We start from the raw sequence: 19,679 nt of genomic DNA on the forward strand, positions 1-19,679 counted from the left end.
AAAGGCTTTTTTTGTTTCTTAACGTAATTTTCAGATCATGCAATGAAAAAAAAATGGATAAAAACATACACAAACCTTGTAAATAGTTAACAACATAGCCTAGATTAGGCCCAGACTCTGTTGCTAAGTATACTATAATGTAAATTTGTTAACCCACAGAAACAAATTTTAACCAATTAATCGCCTATTTTTGTTTGCTTTTGTTTTGTTTTGTTTGCAAGTTTTTGAAAGGAAAAAAAAAAATTATAAGTCATGTATAAGTCACATTTTATTACATTCAGAAATAATAACTGCAGGCCTAATAATGTTATAATGTACCAACATTATAAACACTATATTTTTAGTTCCCTTCACTTTACAACAAATAGCCTACTTTAAATTTAATTATTAGAACAGAACAAGAATTAAAAATATATAATTCTAATGGATAAATATAATTGCAGTATATAATAATATAGGCTTAGCTATAATAATAATAATTTAAAGCAAAAATTGTGTTAGCAGTTTGAAAAATCAAGAATAATAGCAGAGTTAATACGAATTATTTCTAAATGCTGGACCTTTCTCATTTCGCTCTGCACATGGAGCCTGAAGGATTTTTTTTATTATTATTAACTGAAATTAACTCACTGTAAATTTTCTAATGGTTTTTAAGAATGTTACAATGTTATATTATAATGTTATTGTTGTTTTACTTTATATATATAAAGAAAACAGAAAAAGAATAGAGCAAGCTGTTAGAGGCCTTTTTTTGAAATCCTATCAGCGTTTTCGAGATATGTGACATTATTACACTTTAGTAGGCCATAAAGACCTAATTTCTGTGAAGTAGAAGACATGAATGGTCAGTATTTAGACGCTTCAAGTCGAACGAACAAACACGTGTGCATTTGCATCGCTTTGATCGTTCCCTGTAGATCTCACCTTCTCACGCGCAGCGCACGATTGGTAGATTATGTACAGTACCTACATGTTATTGGTCAAACTGCTTTGGATATTTTAGGCAATATTAAAATCCTGGCCATGTGTCCCGTATGAACGGCAAATATGGCCACCATAAGTATATGGGATGTCCCATATGCAAACTGATTTTCTCTACCTATTAGAAATGGAGTCTTTATAGCCCTCTAAATCGAATGTCCCATATCTCTTTTTTCTACGAATCCTGCTGTGGTTTGAAAGGTAGAAAAATATAGTAACACACAACCGTCAAAGATACCAGTAAATAACACGCATAGTAAAGCAAAAGCACAAAAAATCTCGAAAAATCTCATTTTGTTCGTCGTCTAAATGAAAAGCGGTCTGAAAGAGCGTTCTCTCTGTGTTACTCCTGTAATCATAGTAATACGCGCGCACACTAATTTCAATTGTGGCTGGCTTCACCGCAGTGAGAGGCAATGATGAGATGATGTTTATGCTATTATGTTGTTTGATAGCTGCCTTGTTTATATTGTCATATTCACAATGTTAATTAATGACGCTGAAGTTATACATGAAGGAAAGATAGCCTATAGGCCTACTAATGAAAACAATAATTAATGCTCCATCTTTCGCTCTCATTGTTTTAAAAGGCAACATGTCATAAATTCTATATTTATAAAACAACTTTATAAATTACACAAATACATGTGTAAATGCAATTCAATTTTGATTGTCCACTATCAGCCACTGGAGGTTGTAGACAGTGACACTGCATTCGTGATGTAAACGCTCAAGTGGTCAAATATGTTTGAACAGAAGCTACAAAGGACCTCCTACTCACTCAACATGTAATTACTGTGGGAAAACGTGCCAAAAACATGTATTGTATGTTTGCCATTTGGGAATCGCAAGAGAAATAAGTGACCTGGTTGGTGCATCATCCCTCAGACTATCAAGATTGCATATGTGCTAATAATAAATTAAGGTCACACTAAATATTCATAAGGAAATAGATAATAGTTCAGAACAGAAATCTCTTGCCTGCAAGAATCAGGGGTAAGCTGTGGTAAAGAATGCAGCAAATCATGTAGAATGTGGTGTGACAGCTAGCTCACATAACATCCACTGATAGTTCAAGCAATATCTCTGTAGTTGTGTCTGTGAGAAAAAAACAAAATAGTAATTCTATAAGGGGAAACTCATTTGCCCAACTCACTATTTTCCCACGCATGCACTGCAGGAAACCTTTTTATTTTGTATGCTGTCTTGTCATGAAGGATACGATCAGGCATGGGGGAGGGTAGAGAGAGCAAGCATCTCATGCAGGGATGCAGCAAGCGTCTGATTGGCTGCATATACGACATCAGAGCTGGTGAAAGCAGAGAGGGGAGGAAACACTGCGACGCAAGGAGGGATCCCAGCATCTCACTTCGCTGGGTATTCAGTCCTGAGCTTATCCAGCTGGGGCAAATCCCCTGAATGTAGGCACTTGACATATCCACATCTATTTCCAAAGCAGCGCTCCTCCTCTAGTCTCTTTAGCCATGAACTACCTGCGCCGGCGTCTGTCGGACAGCACCTTTATCTCCAACCTGCCTAATGGATACATGTCAGACCTGCAGAAACCTGATCCTCCTCAACCTCCCCCTCCCGGACCAGCCTCAGGACCAGCTCCAGTGTCCCCAGGCCAGGAGGGAAAACCCATCCAACCCCAGCCTCTAGGGACGGGATTCTTCAGCTCCATCACCAGTGTGGTGAAGCAGACGGCCGCCTCAGCAGGGCTTGTGGAGCAAACGCCTGTGACCGCATCATCCAAAAGACATAAGCTCCTGCTGGTCATTGATGAACCACAACAGGACTGGTAAGAGCAACGATTTTCACTATAGCTCCTCAATAAGCTTGTTGTTTTCTAATCAGGCTGTCTGGCTTCTCCGCTTTTTTAAATCCTTATCTGTTGAGTTATTTATTTAGTACTAAGCGTAGTGCTGTCAAACGATTAATCGTGATGAATCACATCAAAAATAAAAGATTTGTTTGCTTAATATAGGTGTGCGTGCTGTGTATATTTATTTTGTATATATAAATACATACACATGCATGTATATATTTCAGAAAAATATGTTTCTATATATAAAATATTTATTTATGATATAAATTATATGATAGACATGTAAATACATGTAAATATTTTCAAAAAATATACTGTATGTGAGTGTATTTATATCTACATAAAAAAATATACACAGAACACACACATTATGCAAACAAAAACTTTTATTTTGTATGCGATTATTCATTATTAATCGTTTGACAGCACTAAACGTAATCATTTAATTTTGTTTTGGTAGAAATAAAAAACGAGAAGATATAGTTAATGCACACTTTAATAATTGACATCTTTCATTCACGTTTCATGCTGTTATTGGCTAGAAAAAAAGCAACATCATTACTGAATAAATCTTAGGTCTACCTGATCTACGTACATGCCTAGAGTGTGTTTGAGTTGTAATGATATTTCACTTACTCACGTACTCATGCAAGATGACAATGTATCACATAACACAGAGATTATTTAGAAAATAATAGTGAATTATTAATATACATGTAAAAGAATATGGGTGAATCTCAGAAGCAGGAATATCTGAAGCATTTCCAGACTTTAGAAAAATCAGGTGGACTCTGCAAATTAAGGACAATAATGCTTACATATTTCTATTATGTCATAACTGTTTTATCCTCAATTTCCTTGGTCATTTGCTCAAAGGATTATACTGTATTATTTTGCGATACAGTACGTCAAAGATATAGATATTACAGGATAATGTCAAAGAGAATATGTTCAGAGACAGACAAACTGGCTGACTGTTAGCAATATTGTTAGCATAACCTTCACTACACAGTACCTTTTACAACATATTAACAGCCGAGATCAGCAGAGGAGTCCCTAAAATTAGTGCACTGCACTGCATGACACTGTTAGTGAAATGTGTAATTATTAACAAGACGTTTAACTTCACTGGTCTGAATTATAGCTCAGCACAGCAACCTAAATCCAGTTTACATATTTGAACATGTGTAACATATACGATGACAGAATTTATTTTGTCATTAAAAATAAATTATCATAATCATTTACATGGTGTGTGTCCTGATAATCCCTACATGATGTTGATCAAATGTCTTTTTTTTTTTTTTTTTTTTTCCCAATGAGGAAATAAGCTTATAAATCAAACGGCATGATGTTTTTTGCAAGTGGAAAAGTTTGTGTGAGGGGTTGGTTTAGGGTAAGGGGACAAAAAAAAATGGACAGTAGAAAGACCATCAAGCCTATAGAGAGTCCCTGTAAAAAATGGAAACCAGTGTGTGTCTAACCTCAAGTTAAAGTGAAAACATTGATTCACGTTGTAACAAGGCAATTTAATCAAGGAATTCCTGAAATGTCACACAAACTACTTCAGGTGTAAAAAATGAGCAAATGATCACCATGGTAACTAGCCTACTGCACAATATGCCATCCTCACATCCTCATGCCAACATTTAGGGCAAAAATACTACCTTCATATACGTTAAGTGTAATGATTGTACAGGAGCTTGTCACTGGAGTAGTAACCTATCATCATACACTATTTACCCTTAAAAGGTTCATAGAAGTACCTTAAGCGTATAGTGGTACCATATTGCTACACTTAAGGTACTAATATGCACTTTTAACGGCCCTAGTGGCAAACTGTTGTCAAAGCTTGTTATACTGTATGTAGCACATTTCTAAAGAGGTATTTTTACATACTGTAAATGATTGATGAATCAGAGATAATTAATGAACTCACATATGATAAAGTACATCATATGTAATCTTAATTTCAAGTATTTGTGTGAAATATGAGTGCATTTCTGTATGATCAAATTTATTTCAGTTACTGATTACAGATTACACAATTAAAATTGTAGTTATTTTAGTCATATTAGGTTATTACTTTTTAGATAACTCATAGATTACTTTTTATCTATCTCATTTTAAACTAACCATTAAAAGTAACATATTGATAGAATATATATATATATATATATATATATATATATATATATATATATATATATATATATATATATATATATTATTGAAATCTTTCTTTTTGAAATCTTTCTTTTTCTTTCTTTCTTTCTTTCTTTCTTTCTTTCTTTGTGAATATGGTCAAAGCTGAATGGTATGACAGTAGGATTATTATAAAAAGGAAAATTTAAAAGAGGAAAAAATAATTAGCGAGATTCAATAAATTGAGTATTTTAAAATGTAATGATTGTTTATGCAATATTACTGATTATGCTATCCAGATTGAGTGTAATCCGTTACCCAGCTCTGATTATAAATATATATATATATATATATATATATATATATATTATATATATTATCGGTTTTAAATCTTTTTTTCCCCTTCCCTTACTACAGGGCCAAACTCTTTAGAGGGAAAAAACTGAATGGAGATTATGATATTAAAGTTGAACAGGTGAGATTATGAAAGTCACAAGACAAATGAAATCAATCGTATTGAAATCAATCGAAAGTGTTCGTATTAGTTGAGTTACTGACTGATTGGTTTTGTTTTTCAGGCTGAGTTTGGAGACATCAGTGTCGTGGCTCATGCTAATGGATCATGTAATGTGGCTGTGCAGGTTCTGCTGAATGAAAACAAAGTTGTCAGGTAAACTCACATTTAAAAATTGAATTGTTCAGCTACATTAAAGTGCAATTAATGCTACCTTTATACTATTGTATATTGTCTAAAACTGTCACTGTCTGTGATCTTATTTGTTATTGTGTACAATAACAGCCAGCAAATTTTGTTAACCTTCAATCAATATGAAAGCTAAATTAGCCCACTTGGAGAGATCTGATTTGATGTGTCACACATGAAAGCTATATCATTATACTGAGATGTAATAAAGGACAATTGTAATAAAAGCCCTTTCAGGGTGATTTGAATGGATTGTCACAGAGACAGTGTTTCTGTGTAATTACACAAATGGCCCATGAATTTACATAAATTTGGAGTCTTCAGAGGCACATTCAAAACATTGTCTAAAATTACTATATGAGACATTAATGTGACCTAGTTTCTCTCTCATGCTCATTAGTTTAATTTATTCCAGGTGTGTCTTGTTAATTTCCTCGTCCCTTTCCTTATATAAGCCCTGTGTTTTCCTGAGTCCGGTGTCCTGTCTAAACAACATTCAACATGCTATGTGTGCGTTCATTCCTTGTGAGTTAATAAAGAATCTTCATGGTGATATTCTCCGTCGTCTCCACGTTCCTTGTTCCCGCACAGTAGTAAACGTAAAAATTACAATCAAATAAATCATAGTAACGTTAACACCCTTGTCAAACTTTTACACAAAAACATAAACAAGGCTTTGAGGGACAGAAGTACAGTGTGCTTAACAGATTGAACTGTTGTTAAAACATGCTGACTGTTCAGCTGTAAAGACTGTAAGTCTGTCCCTCACAGCCTTGTTTTCATCCGTTAAATTCAATATGCCATTTAATCTTATTAAGGTCTATTATAGATTATCAGACGTATTTAATTAAAATGTGAAATTGTCACTACATTTGCGGGGCGGGTCATTAAAAACGAAATTAAAAAATCCATTTATGTTGCGTGCAATTCCCTATAGCCTATATTAAATATTTGGAATATCTTTTTTCATATTTTATTAGGTTCTTTGATAAGGTTACAATACGGAGGCATACGTAGCAGCATAACAAGCGTGATGTCCCCAAACCTTTGGCAAAACGTGACACATCACGAAAGCACCAAGCAGCTCCCGCCACCAGCCACAACAACAAAAATAGAGAAAAAAAAGTGAAGATGGAAGACGAGGTGCATTAGAAATTGAGGTCGGAATTTACATCATTGAAAGAAAAAAAGGTCATGCTGCTAAATCTAATGTTTGGGACCGGTTCTCAGAAATAGTTGCAGCAGGAGACAAGAGCACCTAGTATGTCTATTTTATGGTCGTGGGGCGGGGCAGATTCTAAAAATAGATACAGTGGTGCAGGGTGGGCTGGGACAGGCCAAATAATTTCATAAAAGCGGGACCCACGGGTTGGAAAAGAACAGGACCCGCGCATCACTAGTGTGTAAGTGCCATCATACCCCACTCCCACACCAAGTACTGAATCAGCCAGAAATGTCCTGTCTGCAGGAAACATCTCTGTATGGAAATAAGCATCCTTGAGGTCTACTGATGTAAACTAGTCTCTGGGATGATGTTCTGAGTGTCAGTATTTTGGGGCCTGACCAAATACCTATATTTGCAGTCTTTGAGTACTTGGCTACTCACATTACATATTTCCAGTATTTTCCTGTATTTTGTAGGTGTGCAGCTAGGCATGAAGATCACAGGTGTGTATAGAACCTTTCATTACCTGATGGGACATATTTATAGTGTTGAAAAATGCAAATTACAGAGCTTTATTTTGATTTTTAAAATTTTACAATTTAAAGGGGTCATCGGATGCGACATGCAGTTTTACAAGTTGATTGAACTGAAATGTGTGTTGGCAGTGTGTGTACACAATCACCTTATATTGATAAAAATGCACCCAGTGTTTTTTTTTTTTTTTTATATCTCGTTAAATCATTTCACAGCAAATCGAGCTGATCTCAGATGCCTGACTTTGTAACGTCACACAGACAGGCTCCTCCCACGATAGTTTGATTGACAGTGGCATTTCAGCACAGACTGGACTTGCGTCTTACCTTAGACCCGCCCTGAGTGAGCTGTCATCAGTCCGCCATTGTTTCACTGCCGTAAATGCGTCTATGTTCACGCGAATCATTCATGATCCAGCTTCACCAACAGAAGAGAGTATAAGGTTTTTTTAATGAATCTTTGCAAATCGCCTTTTCTAATAATGTGCTAATTAGCAAGTTTCATGATGAATGCAGCTAAAGTAAACAGTCCCTCAGAGAGTGGCCCGGAAGAGAGGGCCGGAGTCAGCAGAGCTCATTAAAATTTAAAGGAAAATGCTATAAAACGGCTTGCTCTAAAAAAGAGCTGTTTTTGAATAATAAAAGTATTATTATTATTTATTTATTGTAATCTTACCTCAGACTGAATGGTATCACAGTTTCCACAAAAATGTTTAGTAGCACAACTGTTTTCAACATTGATGATAATCAGAAATGTTTCTTGAGCAGCAATCAGCATATTAGAATTATTTCTGAAGATCATGTGACGCTGAAGACTGGAGTAATGATGCTGAAAATGCAGCACTGCATTACAGCAAGAAATTATATTGTACAATATATTCACATAGAAAACAGCTATTTTGAATTAACATTATACATTTCACAGTATTACTGTTTACTGTATTTTTCATAATCATAAGAATTTTTATATACTTTTCCACATCTGGATCTCTGTTCCATGAAATGACAGGAGATTTCATGGAGAAGAAAACCAGTGCTACTCTCTGTCCCTTTGAGGTGAACAGCTCCTGTCCCTACAGAGCGCATGGGACTGTTATCCCTTCGCCTGAGCTGGTTTGGCAATGACCACAGTAATCACAGTAGCCTTTCTTTGACTGTTGCATGAATTTTCACATGAGCAGACTGAAAAGGTCCAGCCCCAGTTCCCCCATACAGTGGGGAAAATATTTATTTGATCCCCTGCTGATTTTTTAAGTTTACCCACTTACAAAGAAATGAAGGGTCTGTAATTGTTATGGTAGATTTATTTTAATGGATAGAGACCAAAAAAATCCAGAAAAAAACACATTATATAAAGGTTTATAGATTGATTTGCATTTCAGTGAGTGAAATAAGTATTTGATCCCCTACCAACCAGCAAGAAATCTGGCTCCCACAGATTGGTTATGTGCCCATGTGGAACACAGATTAGTTCTGTCACTTTAAGAAGTTACTCCTAATGTCAGCTCGTTAGATGTACAAGACACCTGTCCACACAATCTGTATCTTCCATTCCAACCTCTCCCACCACCATGGACAAGACCAAAGAGCTGTCAAAGGATGTCAGAGACAAGATTGTAGATCTGCACAAGGCTGGAATGGGCTACAAGACCATCTGCAAGAAGCTTGGTGAGGAGACAACTGTTGGTGTGATTATTCGGAAATGGAAGAAATACAAAACAACCATCAATTGGCCTCGGTCTGGAGATCCATTCAAGATCTTGCCTCATGGGGTAAGGATGATCATGAGAAAGGTGAGAAATCAGCCCTGAACTACATGGTAGGAGCTTGTAAATGATCTTAAAGCAAAACATTAGTAACATACTACACCGTATTGGAGTGAAATCCTGCAGCGCCCGCAAAGTCCCCCTGCTTAAGAAGGCACAGGTACAGGCCTGTTTAAAGTTTACCAAAGAACATCTAAATGATTCGGAGAAGGCTTGGGAGAAAGTGCTGTGGTCAGATGAGACCAAAATTGAGCTCTTTGGCATTAACTTGACTCACTGTGTTTGGAGGGAGAGAAATGCTGACTATGACCCCAAGAAGACCATCCCTACAGTCAAGCACGGAGGTGGAAACATTATGCTTTGGGGCTGTTTTTCTGCTAAGGGTAGAGGATGACTTCACTCTATTGAGGGGCAAATGGATGGGGCCATATACTGTAAAATCTTGGACAAGAACCTCCTTTCCTAAGCCAGAACACTGAAGATGGGTTATGGATGGGTCTTCCAGTATGACAACGACCTGAAACATATCGCCAAGGTAACAAAGGAGTGGCTCAAGAAGCAGCACATTAAAGTCATGGAGTGGCCTAGCCAGTCTCCAGACCTCAATCCTATAGAAAATCTGTGGAGGAAGCTGAAACTTCGAGTTGCCAAACGACACATAAAAAACCTAAAGAAATATGAGAGGATCTGTAAAGAGGAGTTGATCAAAATCCCTGTTTGTGTGCAAACCTGGTGACCACCTACAAAAAAACGTCTTACCTCTGTACTTGCCAAAAAGGGTTTATGCAACAAGTACTAAGTCATGTTTTGCATGGGGATCAAAAAATGATTTCACTGAAATGGTGTTCTGTCTCTATACGTTAAAATAAACCTACCATAAAAAATTCAGACCATTCATTTCTTTGTAAGTGGGCAAACTTACAAAATCAGCAGGGGATCAAATAAATATTTTCCCCACTGTATATCTTGGATAAACAGCCATGCATAATCCTTAACAGGCACACTGTGAGATAAGGTTTGCTTCAGTGCCTTCATCTCCACAATACATACTGGGACAGCTGGAATGAATTGTTTAATCTGTGTGAGGTGTTGGCAGACCTTTACCATCATAGAGATCCTTTTTGCTTCTTGGCCCACCTGTTGAGAGGGCCAGTCAATAGAAAATTGCAGCAGACCTCCATGAGGTTTAATTGGACAGCAGGTCTCAACTCTGGATTTTACATTAACAAGCAAATTAGGTAGGGGGATAGAGTCATTTTCCTCATCTTCATCATCATCGAGAAGATGGGAGGCTTTCTTGTTCCTCGCCCGCAATTCCTGTGAGGTTCACTCTAGTAAAAAGACACACCCAGCCAACAGCAAAACAGGATTCACAAGGAAGAAAGCAAGAATTACTAGTAGAGGTTAGTAGTGCAACATATACAACCACATTACCAGTGCTGGGAAGTTTACTTTGGAAATGTAATAGGTTACAGATTAAAAATTACTCTATTTAAAATGTAATAAGTACTGTAACTATTTCAATTACTTTATTAAAGTAATGTAACTAATTACATTTGATTACTTTTTATTATGTTTCTGAATTCTGTTTTTTGAATTAAGATTATAGTAACTGAACTTTAAAGCACAGCCACCACAAAATCAGAACTTTGAGATCATTCCGAGAATCAAGAATAAAATCATAACAAGAAATAGTTCAGAAGCTATGATACTGTTTTTGAAATCAAATATTTGCATAGCTATGACAGGAAACACTGATATCTAGCAATGCCATGAAAAAAAAAAAAAAAAACTGTTAATCTGAAAAAATAAAGCATCTACATAAACCCAAATAGGAAATAAAACAGTTATTGAATAAGTATGTGTCTATTCTGTGCCCTAAACTCCTGAAACTTTGATGTCTCATATTTTAGAGCAATTTATGAAAGAATCCAATCATATTGGTATGTGTGTGAAAATATTCAGATGTAACCCCCTTTGTTATCGTTAACATTTTCATAAGTAACTGTAATTTAATTTCACATTCTTTCTCAGTTACTGTAACTGATTACTGTTTCATTTATTCTGCACTTAAATTAGGTAATTCCGTTACATGTCCCCAACACTTCACATTGCAAAGATGACTCAGAAGAATAGCTTTCATCTATATATGTGTGTGTGTGATCTATGCCCCTGCAGGTCATTTAAGCCTGACTTTGTCCTGATCCGACAGCATGCTTACAGCATGACAGAGAATGAAGACTTCCGTAACTTAATCATCGGACTGCAGTATGCCGGCATTCCCAGCATCAACTCCCTGGAGTCCATTTACAACCTCTGTGACAAGCCCTGGGCAGTAAGTTTGAGAATGGTCAATCTGACATGGCAAATCTTTTGATAGATATCTGCTACAAACTCATCTTTCCAAACGTATCTGCAGTTTGCATGTCTGATCAGCACATGCAAGAAACTTGGACAGGAGAAATTCCCAATAATTGAACAGACGTTCTATCCCAACTATAAAGAAATGGTAAGAGATCGTTCCATAAACATTTTCTTCCAATGATGACTGTATCTGCATAATTAAATAAACAAATACTCTGTTTGTGGGAAAATGAACCAGGTGGCCATGCCGGCATTTCCAGTTGTCGTGAAAATCGGTCACGCTCACTCTGGTGTGGGGAAGGTAATGTTTAAACTGAAGCGATAACAGTAAAAGAATCGATGTGTGCTCATGTAGATAAGCTTGTAATCTAATGACACGCCTTGTTAAGTGAAAGTGGAGAACCACACAAAGTTTCAGGACATAGCGAGTGTGGTGGCTATCACTCAGACCTACAGCACGTGTGAACCTTTCATCGAAGCCAAATATGACATCAGGATTCAGAAAATAGGAAATGATTACAAAGCTTACGTGTGAGTAACAATGCTTTTCTGTAGAGTTTCTGAACACATCTCAGATTTAGCTAAATGCTGTTCTTGACAGATGAAGAATGCTCCTCGTTTTATAGGAGGACTTCAGTCTCAGGTAACTGGAAGTCCAACACTGGCACTGCCATGGTGGAGCAGGTGGCTATGAACGACAGGTAACCCACACAACAATGGCACCATTTAAAGCATCTGCTTTCAGGTAAGCAAATATGCTTCTAGCACGACTAAGCAAGATGCATTATTCTGCAGGTATAAGCTTTGGGTTGACACCTGTAGTGAAATATTCGGAGGCCTAGAAATTTGTGCCGTTAAAGCTATTCATGGAAAAGAGGGAAAATATTACATTACTGAGGTATGTGCTATGCTTTTGCTAGTTGTATATATGTGACATATAGGGATGTTGTAGAGCTGAGATGTTTTGTAGTTTTTCTTCTACAAATTCAACCAATGTGTTGTATTCTCTATGTTATATTACTAATAACTGCGGTAATTTAATAAGGTAATGGGTTCGTCTATGCCACTGGTGGGGGGACATCAGGCCGAAGACCAGCAGCTGATAGCAGACATGGTCATTGCCAAAATGAATCATGTTATGGCACAAAATCCCAAAAGGCCTACTGCTATTCAACCAAGAAAGGTAGATGATGTATAACACATTGTAAAAAAAAAAAAAAACACTGACCTACCTTACAAAATAAGGTAGCATTGATCAAGCTGTCTATAATGCAGAAACCAAAAATTATTCAGACACCAGATATATTTTATATATATATATATATATATATATATATAGTGTATATAGGACATATATATATTATTATATATATATATATGTATATTATTAGTGTGTGCAGGACACAATAGTTCATTTATTTAAGTGAGGATAGCAAAATAAAGTAAACTGTGACATATTATACCAAAAAAAAATTTTTTGGACTACCTGTAAAACTGATAAAAGTTTGGGACCAACAATTATTCAGATACTTTGACCTGACCATGTTTTGCTTAAGTGTTTTTCTTTAATTGCTAATGCAAGATTTATACACCACAGACTGAACAAAATTAAGCATCGCTTGGTAATTGGTTGAGCTAAATTGGTATTGTAGTTTAACTCTGAGTCTTGTCATGTTTTATTACCATTTTCTAAACTATAGCGAATACACTGTGAAAATGTGAGAAATATTGAAGGTTTCTGAATAAATTTTGATTAGACTGTATAGAATTTAAGCTTATAGAAATTAAAGTTTGAACTTATAAGTATGTTTTACTTGGAATTGTTTGTCTTGTTTACAAGGATTATTTAAGTAAATATCAAAGTTATGATCCGGTTGTTCCCATCAAGCACTGGGGCATGAGTAATTAATAAGGTTAACTTTTTCACTCTTTTCGGGTTGTATTTATACTGTTTAATGGTTGTTTTTGCTGTTTAGTAACTTGCTGTTTTGTGACATCTGGAGTTCATTTTCTACTCAAAATGACCCATTCATACTCAAACACTATCCGCTGATCATTACCATCATTGTGTGTGGTGTCCCAAGTATTAACGTCTCTGTTCATTTGGGTAATAATTATATTGAGTAGACTTATTATTTAAAAAAGGATAACAGGGTATCTACTTGCTTGCTTTCATGTTTGTAAGTGATCCACATAGCATGTTTTTTTTTTTTTTTTTTTCAGTACTACATTGTTTGAGGGCAATTTATAAACCGTGACTGTGAAATGTACTTGAGTATTGCAGATTAAACTTAAAATAATTAAGTAGAAATGACTCCTCAAACTCTAACTGGCCGTGTTAAATTTACTTATTTCCTTGCTAATTTTACCTCGCTTGGTTAAGTAGATTTTACTTAATTCAATATTTAAATTTTACCTAAAAATGTGTGCAAATATGCACGCATGTGTGAGTTTAACTTATTGTTTTTTTTGTTGTTGTTGTTGTTTGTTTGTTTGTTTGTTTTTTGGAGCATGAGTGTATGAGCAGATGTGCTTGTTTCTTTCAGAATGCTGTTGAGAAGGATGCGGTGGTTGAAGTAAAGAATGCCCCACCACAGAAAGCTCCTCCACAAGGCTGTTTACAGTACATTCTTGACTGTAATGGTGTTGCAGTGGGACCAAAATTAGTGCAGGCAAACTAACATAACCATGAAAGCTCAAAGCTTTAAACTCCCAACAGGTTGTGTTCAAAAATTCAGACAGTGACCTGAAGTGCAAGGGAACAAATAATCTGTAAGAAAAGTCTTAGTTTGGGCCTGATCCGTATTTCAGTCTGTACTGTGTAACTTTCACTGTTCTGCGCTTGTGATGGTTGCTTTGTTTCTATGTGAAGCGGTTGTCTCTTCAGGGTTGTTGTGTGGTGATACAGCAGATTGTGCCTAGTGTTCAGTGCCACTCTTTCCTTGTACTTATTTTTTTCTTGTCTCATGTCTTGTGTTATGTTTTAGTAAATGGTGTTCAAAGAGTTACGGTGTGTGTGTGTGTGTGTGTGTGAGAGTGAGTGAGTGTGTGTGTACCCTGTATTCGCTACATTATGGGGACCAAATGTTCCAACTAGTATAATAATATCAGTAAATTTTGTCCTTGTGGGGACATTTTTTGGTCCCCATGAAGGAAATAGCTTATAAATCATACACAACATTTTTTGAAACAGTAAAAATGCAGAAAGTTTTGTGGGAGGGGTAGGTTTAAGGGTATGGTTAGGGTAAAGGCGTAGAAAATACAGTTTGTACAATATAAAAACCATTATGTCTATGGAATAAACCCATAAAACATGAAAACCGGTATGTGTGTGTGTGTGTGTGTGTGTGTGTGTGTGTGTGTGTGTGTGTGTGTGTGTGTGTGTGTGTGTGTGTGTGTGAATGGTGTTATTCATACATGAATAGAGACTATAAAATATAAATGAACATTTAATTGCATGATCAGATGTGTGTGTGTCATTGTGTGTTAAAATGTAAGGTGTGCATTTTCTTTTGAGACATCACTGTTGAAATAATAGATATCATACTGTATGCACTTCTAGTAATGTGAATGTGTTATAAAATATGGTGAAATGTATTTACCACAATGGATGAAAGCTATATTAATTATTTAATTACTTAAACTGTATTACATAAATATTTTTTTGTTCTTGTTACTAATATTATTGCAGAAATACGATCACATAAACAACAAGCAATAAAAATAAAACTCTGAACAAACAATGAACCAGTTAAGTGAATGTGCTTAACATTCAGACAATGTTGACTGTCAACCTTAATAAAACAAAATAAAAAAACATCGTTAAATAAACCCCCAAATATAATAAAACACTCAAAACAAACAACAAAAAATAACTAAATAAACTCCCCAATTTAAGAAAACTCTTTAAATAAACATCACAAAATAACTAAATGAATCACATTTGTCTTTAGGAACTTCCATTCTTGAAGTCTCTACTAATGAGCTGATGACCTCGATCACGTGTGTTTGATATGTGAAGATATGTGAAATGTGCACTGTTGGGGGACTCCAGGAACTGGGTTGAAAACCCCTGCACTATAAAACCATTTAATTTTAGTGTCTAAAATTGGAAGATGGATTTCCCAGGTATCAGAATATCACACTTCATCATCAAGATGTTTCACAACTGTCTACAAACCCGATTCCAAAAAAGTTGGGACACTGTACAAATTGTGGATAAAAACAGAATGCAATGATGTGGAAGTTTCAAATTTCAATATTTTATTCAGAAAATGTATTAAGGGACATATCAAATGCCACTGTGTGGCATCCTTAAGGGAAAAATAAAATAAGTTGATTTTAATTTTCACATCTCAAAAAAGTTGGAACAAGGCCATGTTTACCACTGTGTGGCATCCCCTTTTCTTTTTATAACAGTCTGCAAACGTCTGGGGACTGAGGAGACAAGTTGCTCAAGTTTAGGAATAGGAATGTTGTCCCATTCTTGTCTAATGCAGGTTTCTAGTTGCTCAACTGTCTTAGGTCTTCTTTGTCGCATCTTCCTCTTTATGATGCGCCAAATGTTTTCTATTGGTGAAAGATCTGGACTGCAGGCTGGCCATTTCAGTACCCGGATCCTTCTACGCAGCCATGATGTTGTAATTGATGCATTATGTGGTCTGGCATTGTCATGTTGGAAAATGCAAGGTCTTCCCTGAAAGAGACGACATCTGGATGGGAGCATATGTTGTTCTAGAACATGGATATACCTTTCAGTATTGATGGTGCCTTTCCAGATGTGTAAGCTGCCCATGCCACACGCACTCATGCAACTCCATACCATCAGAGATGCAGGCTTCTGAACTAAGCGCTGATAACAACTTGGGTTGTCCTTGTCCTCTTTAGTCCGGATGACATGGCGTCCCAGTTTTCCATAAAGAACTTCAAATTTTGATTTGTCTGACCACAGAACAGTTTTCCACTTTGCCACAGTCCATTTTAAATGAGCCTTGGCCCAGAGAAAACACCTGCATTTCTGGATCATTTAGATATGGCTTCTTTTTTGACCTATAGAGTTTGGAACACGGTGGATTGTGTTCACCGACAATGTTTTCTGGAAGTATTCCTGAGCCCATGTTGTGATTTCCATTACAGTAGTATTCCTGTATGTGATGCAGTGCCATCTAAGGGCCCAAAGATCACGTGAATCCTGTATGGTTTTCTGACCTTGTCCCTTACGCACACAGAGATTGTTCCAGATTCTCTGAATCTTTGGATGATATTATGCACTGTAGATGATGATAACTTCAAACTCTTTGCAATTTTTCTCTGAGAAACTCCTTTCTGATATTGCTCCACTATTTTTCGCCGCAGCATTGGGGGAATTGGTGATCCTCTGCCCATCTTAAGTTCTGAGAGACACTGCCACTCTGAGAGGCTCTTTTTATACCCAATCATTTTGCCAATTGACCTAAGTTGCAAATTGGTCCTCCAGCTGTTCCTTATATGTACATTTAACTTTTCCGGGCTCTTATTGCTACCTGTAACTTTTTTGGAATGTGTAGCTCTCATGAAATCCAAAATGAGCCAATATTTGGCATGACATTTCAAAATGTTTCTCTTTCAACATTTGATATGTTATCTATATTCTATTGTGAATAAAATATAAGTTTATGAGATTTGTAAATTATTCCATTCCTTTTTTACTCACAATTTGTACAGTGTCCCAACTTTTTTGGAATCGGGGTTTGTACATACGTATAGCAAGCATTTGACTCTTTAATCATTAAAACATAGCGGGAGTATTTTTCAGGCCAAAACCTATGACAATATATTGTACAAGCTCCCTGTCAGATCCTTTTCAACAAGTTGCCCCCTCAGACCACCAAATGAAGGTATGCAAGCATCCATTATTGCTCTCTTTAATCATACTTTGTAAATTTGCATGCATTACAAAAAAATATTTTTTTGAAACTGTAAAGGAAAGGGAAATGGCTAAGGATGAAGACTGGTGTGTTGTACCGTCAAGGCCAAGGTCCAAGGGTGGTGAGCAGTTTCCATCAGGGAGTGGACCATCATGTCTGTGGAAAAAAACAGATGGAACCGATGGTGCCAACAATGTGTTTTCGAAATACACATTTAAGGCTGTGTCTACCCAGGAACAGAGAGCATCTACCGGGGCAAAGGTGCTGGATGAGTGTTTTTTTTTTTTCAAGTTTCGTCTTCCAATTCACATTCACTCTGACCAGGAAAGGAACCTTGAAATTACCCCTATTCAACAGTTCTGTGAGTTGTATGGAATTGCACCCCAGTCAGAGTGGAAATGGCCAATACAAAAGGTGTAACTGGCCATCTGCTGCACACTCTACTCTCTTGCGAAATTTGGGCTATATATCTTCCTTAAGAGACTTCCTACAGCACCAGTCCCCACCCATCTAGTGAATCACAAGATTTGTTAACATTTGGGCAGGATCCACTATTGCCAGTTAACCTTTTCTTGAGCAGAATTAAGACCAGAATTGAATCCACTGGACTTCTGATAGTCAAGGCAGGCAGGTCCAAAGGTGGAAAAAACAAAAATACTGTCTTCAACTGAACTATGTTCTTTTTTGGAAATTCTTTGTATTAATTATTTGTATCTATAGCATTATATGTACATATCCGTTCCATCAACAGGAAAAAGCAGATATGTGTCCACCACTGAAATGGCTTTAGAGACACTAACGATTTGTTAGTGACTTCTGATTTGGTTCTTTTTCTGTCATTAATTTTTTTTTTCTCAGAGCCAATTTTGACACTGTTGATCACTCTCTGTTATTCACCCGTTGAATTGGCGTCCCTGCAACTGCTTTCAGCTCCTATATATCAGATCATACGCAGTCTGTCTCTCTGGGTGGATATAGATCTGCTCAGGGTTCAATTCTGGGCCACCTTTTTTGATGAAATCCAATATTTGGCTCATGACATTTCAAAATCAACATTGATATGTTATCATATTCGTGAATAAAATATAAGTTCATGAGTGTAAATTATTCCATTCTCTCACAATTTGTACAGTGTCCCATATAGGAATAGGGGTGGTTTGTACATAGCAAGCATTTGACTCTTTTAATCATTAAAACATAGTAGTATTTTTTCAGGCCAAAAACCTATGACATTTTGTACAAGTCCCTGTCAGATCCTTTTCAACAAGTTGCCCCCTCAGACCACCAAACTAATGTTCAGTTTTAAAGATCACTCTCTGGGTGGATATAGATCTGAGATGTGTACAAGTCATTTTGGTGTCCCTCAGGGTTCAATTCTGGGCCACCTTACTTTTTAGTATGCACATTTTTTCTTTTGGTCAGTTTTAAAGATCACCTTTTCTTAAGCACCATTTTCTATGCATACGATGACACTAAGATTTAAATTAATTAGAAATCTGGTGACAATAAGGCAGTCACTTTTTTACACTGTGATGCCTCTTCCTTCAACACAACGATGTATTTGTGTCCTCCACACACCCCTAAACCTTCCCCACACACAACACTACTACCAAATATTGATTGTCAGAAATCACTGTTAAGTATGTTTTTTAAGCTAGTTGGTTTACAGGGACACAGGAAGTGTCCTCATATAGTGGTTCATGGGGACTCAACATAGGCGTAATGGTTTTTATACAGTGCAAACTATATTTGGTATCGCCCCAAACACATAAACATAGCCCTTACAGAAAACTTTGTGCATTTTCAGATTAAAAAAAACAAAACAAAAAAAATAAAAATAAAAAACAATTTAGTATGTTATTTTAAGCCTTTTGAATTACGGGGACATAGGCAGTGTCCTCATAAACTACCTTCACATTGTAAAACCGCTGTCATACCCACCTCATTACACAAATTTGTGTCCCTGTTAACCACCCAAACAAGTCCACACACACACACACACACACACAAACGCACGCACTCACACACACACACACACAAAAGCTCTATGCACCCATTCTAATCCTGAAAAGGCCATATCCATGGAGTAGAGAACGATTGTGGCAGATTAAGCCTGCTTTTTCTGGGGCAGATTCATGTAAAAATAAAAACCTACACTAACTGGATCACATATTACAAATTTAAAAGCAAATAAAATCAAACTCAAGTAGCACATTCAATGGGTGCCCAAGGCTCATTGATGCATATGGGGAGTAAAGGTTAGCCTGTCTGATCTGAACAAAGAGATA

At 36.4% G+C, this 19,679-nt stretch overlaps 1 protein-coding gene across 2 annotated transcripts; it reads left to right on the forward strand.

The window, feature by feature from the left end:
- The first annotated feature begins 2,256 nt into the window (after positions 1-2,256).
- LOC109112538 (synapsin-2-like) lies at positions 2,257-15,228 on the forward strand. 2 transcript variants are annotated; one of them, XM_042750719.1, is made up of 11 exons: positions 2,257-2,782; positions 5,372-5,429; positions 5,533-5,624; positions 11,300-11,456; positions 11,541-11,630; positions 11,724-11,786; positions 11,874-12,016; positions 12,112-12,186; positions 12,281-12,383; positions 12,531-12,668; positions 13,996-15,228. In XM_042750719.1, exons 1-11 carry the CDS (start codon positions 2,466-2,468, stop codon positions 14,164-14,166), a joined length of 1,407 nt encoding a protein of 468 aa, XP_042606653.1. In that variant the 5' UTR covers positions 2,257-2,465; the 3' UTR covers positions 14,167-15,228. The 2 variants fall into 2 exon arrangements, with proteins under 2 accessions (XP_042606653.1, XP_042606654.1); XM_042750720.1 differs by having other exon boundaries at positions 2,267-2,782; positions 14,032-15,228.
- Positions 15,229-19,679: the final 4,451 nt, after the last annotated feature.

Source organism: Cyprinus carpio, chromosome B23 (assembly GCF_018340385.1).
Source record: "Cyprinus carpio isolate SPL01 chromosome B23, ASM1834038v1, whole genome shotgun sequence".
Classification (NCBI taxonomy): domain Eukaryota; kingdom Metazoa; phylum Chordata; class Actinopteri; order Cypriniformes; family Cyprinidae; genus Cyprinus; species Cyprinus carpio.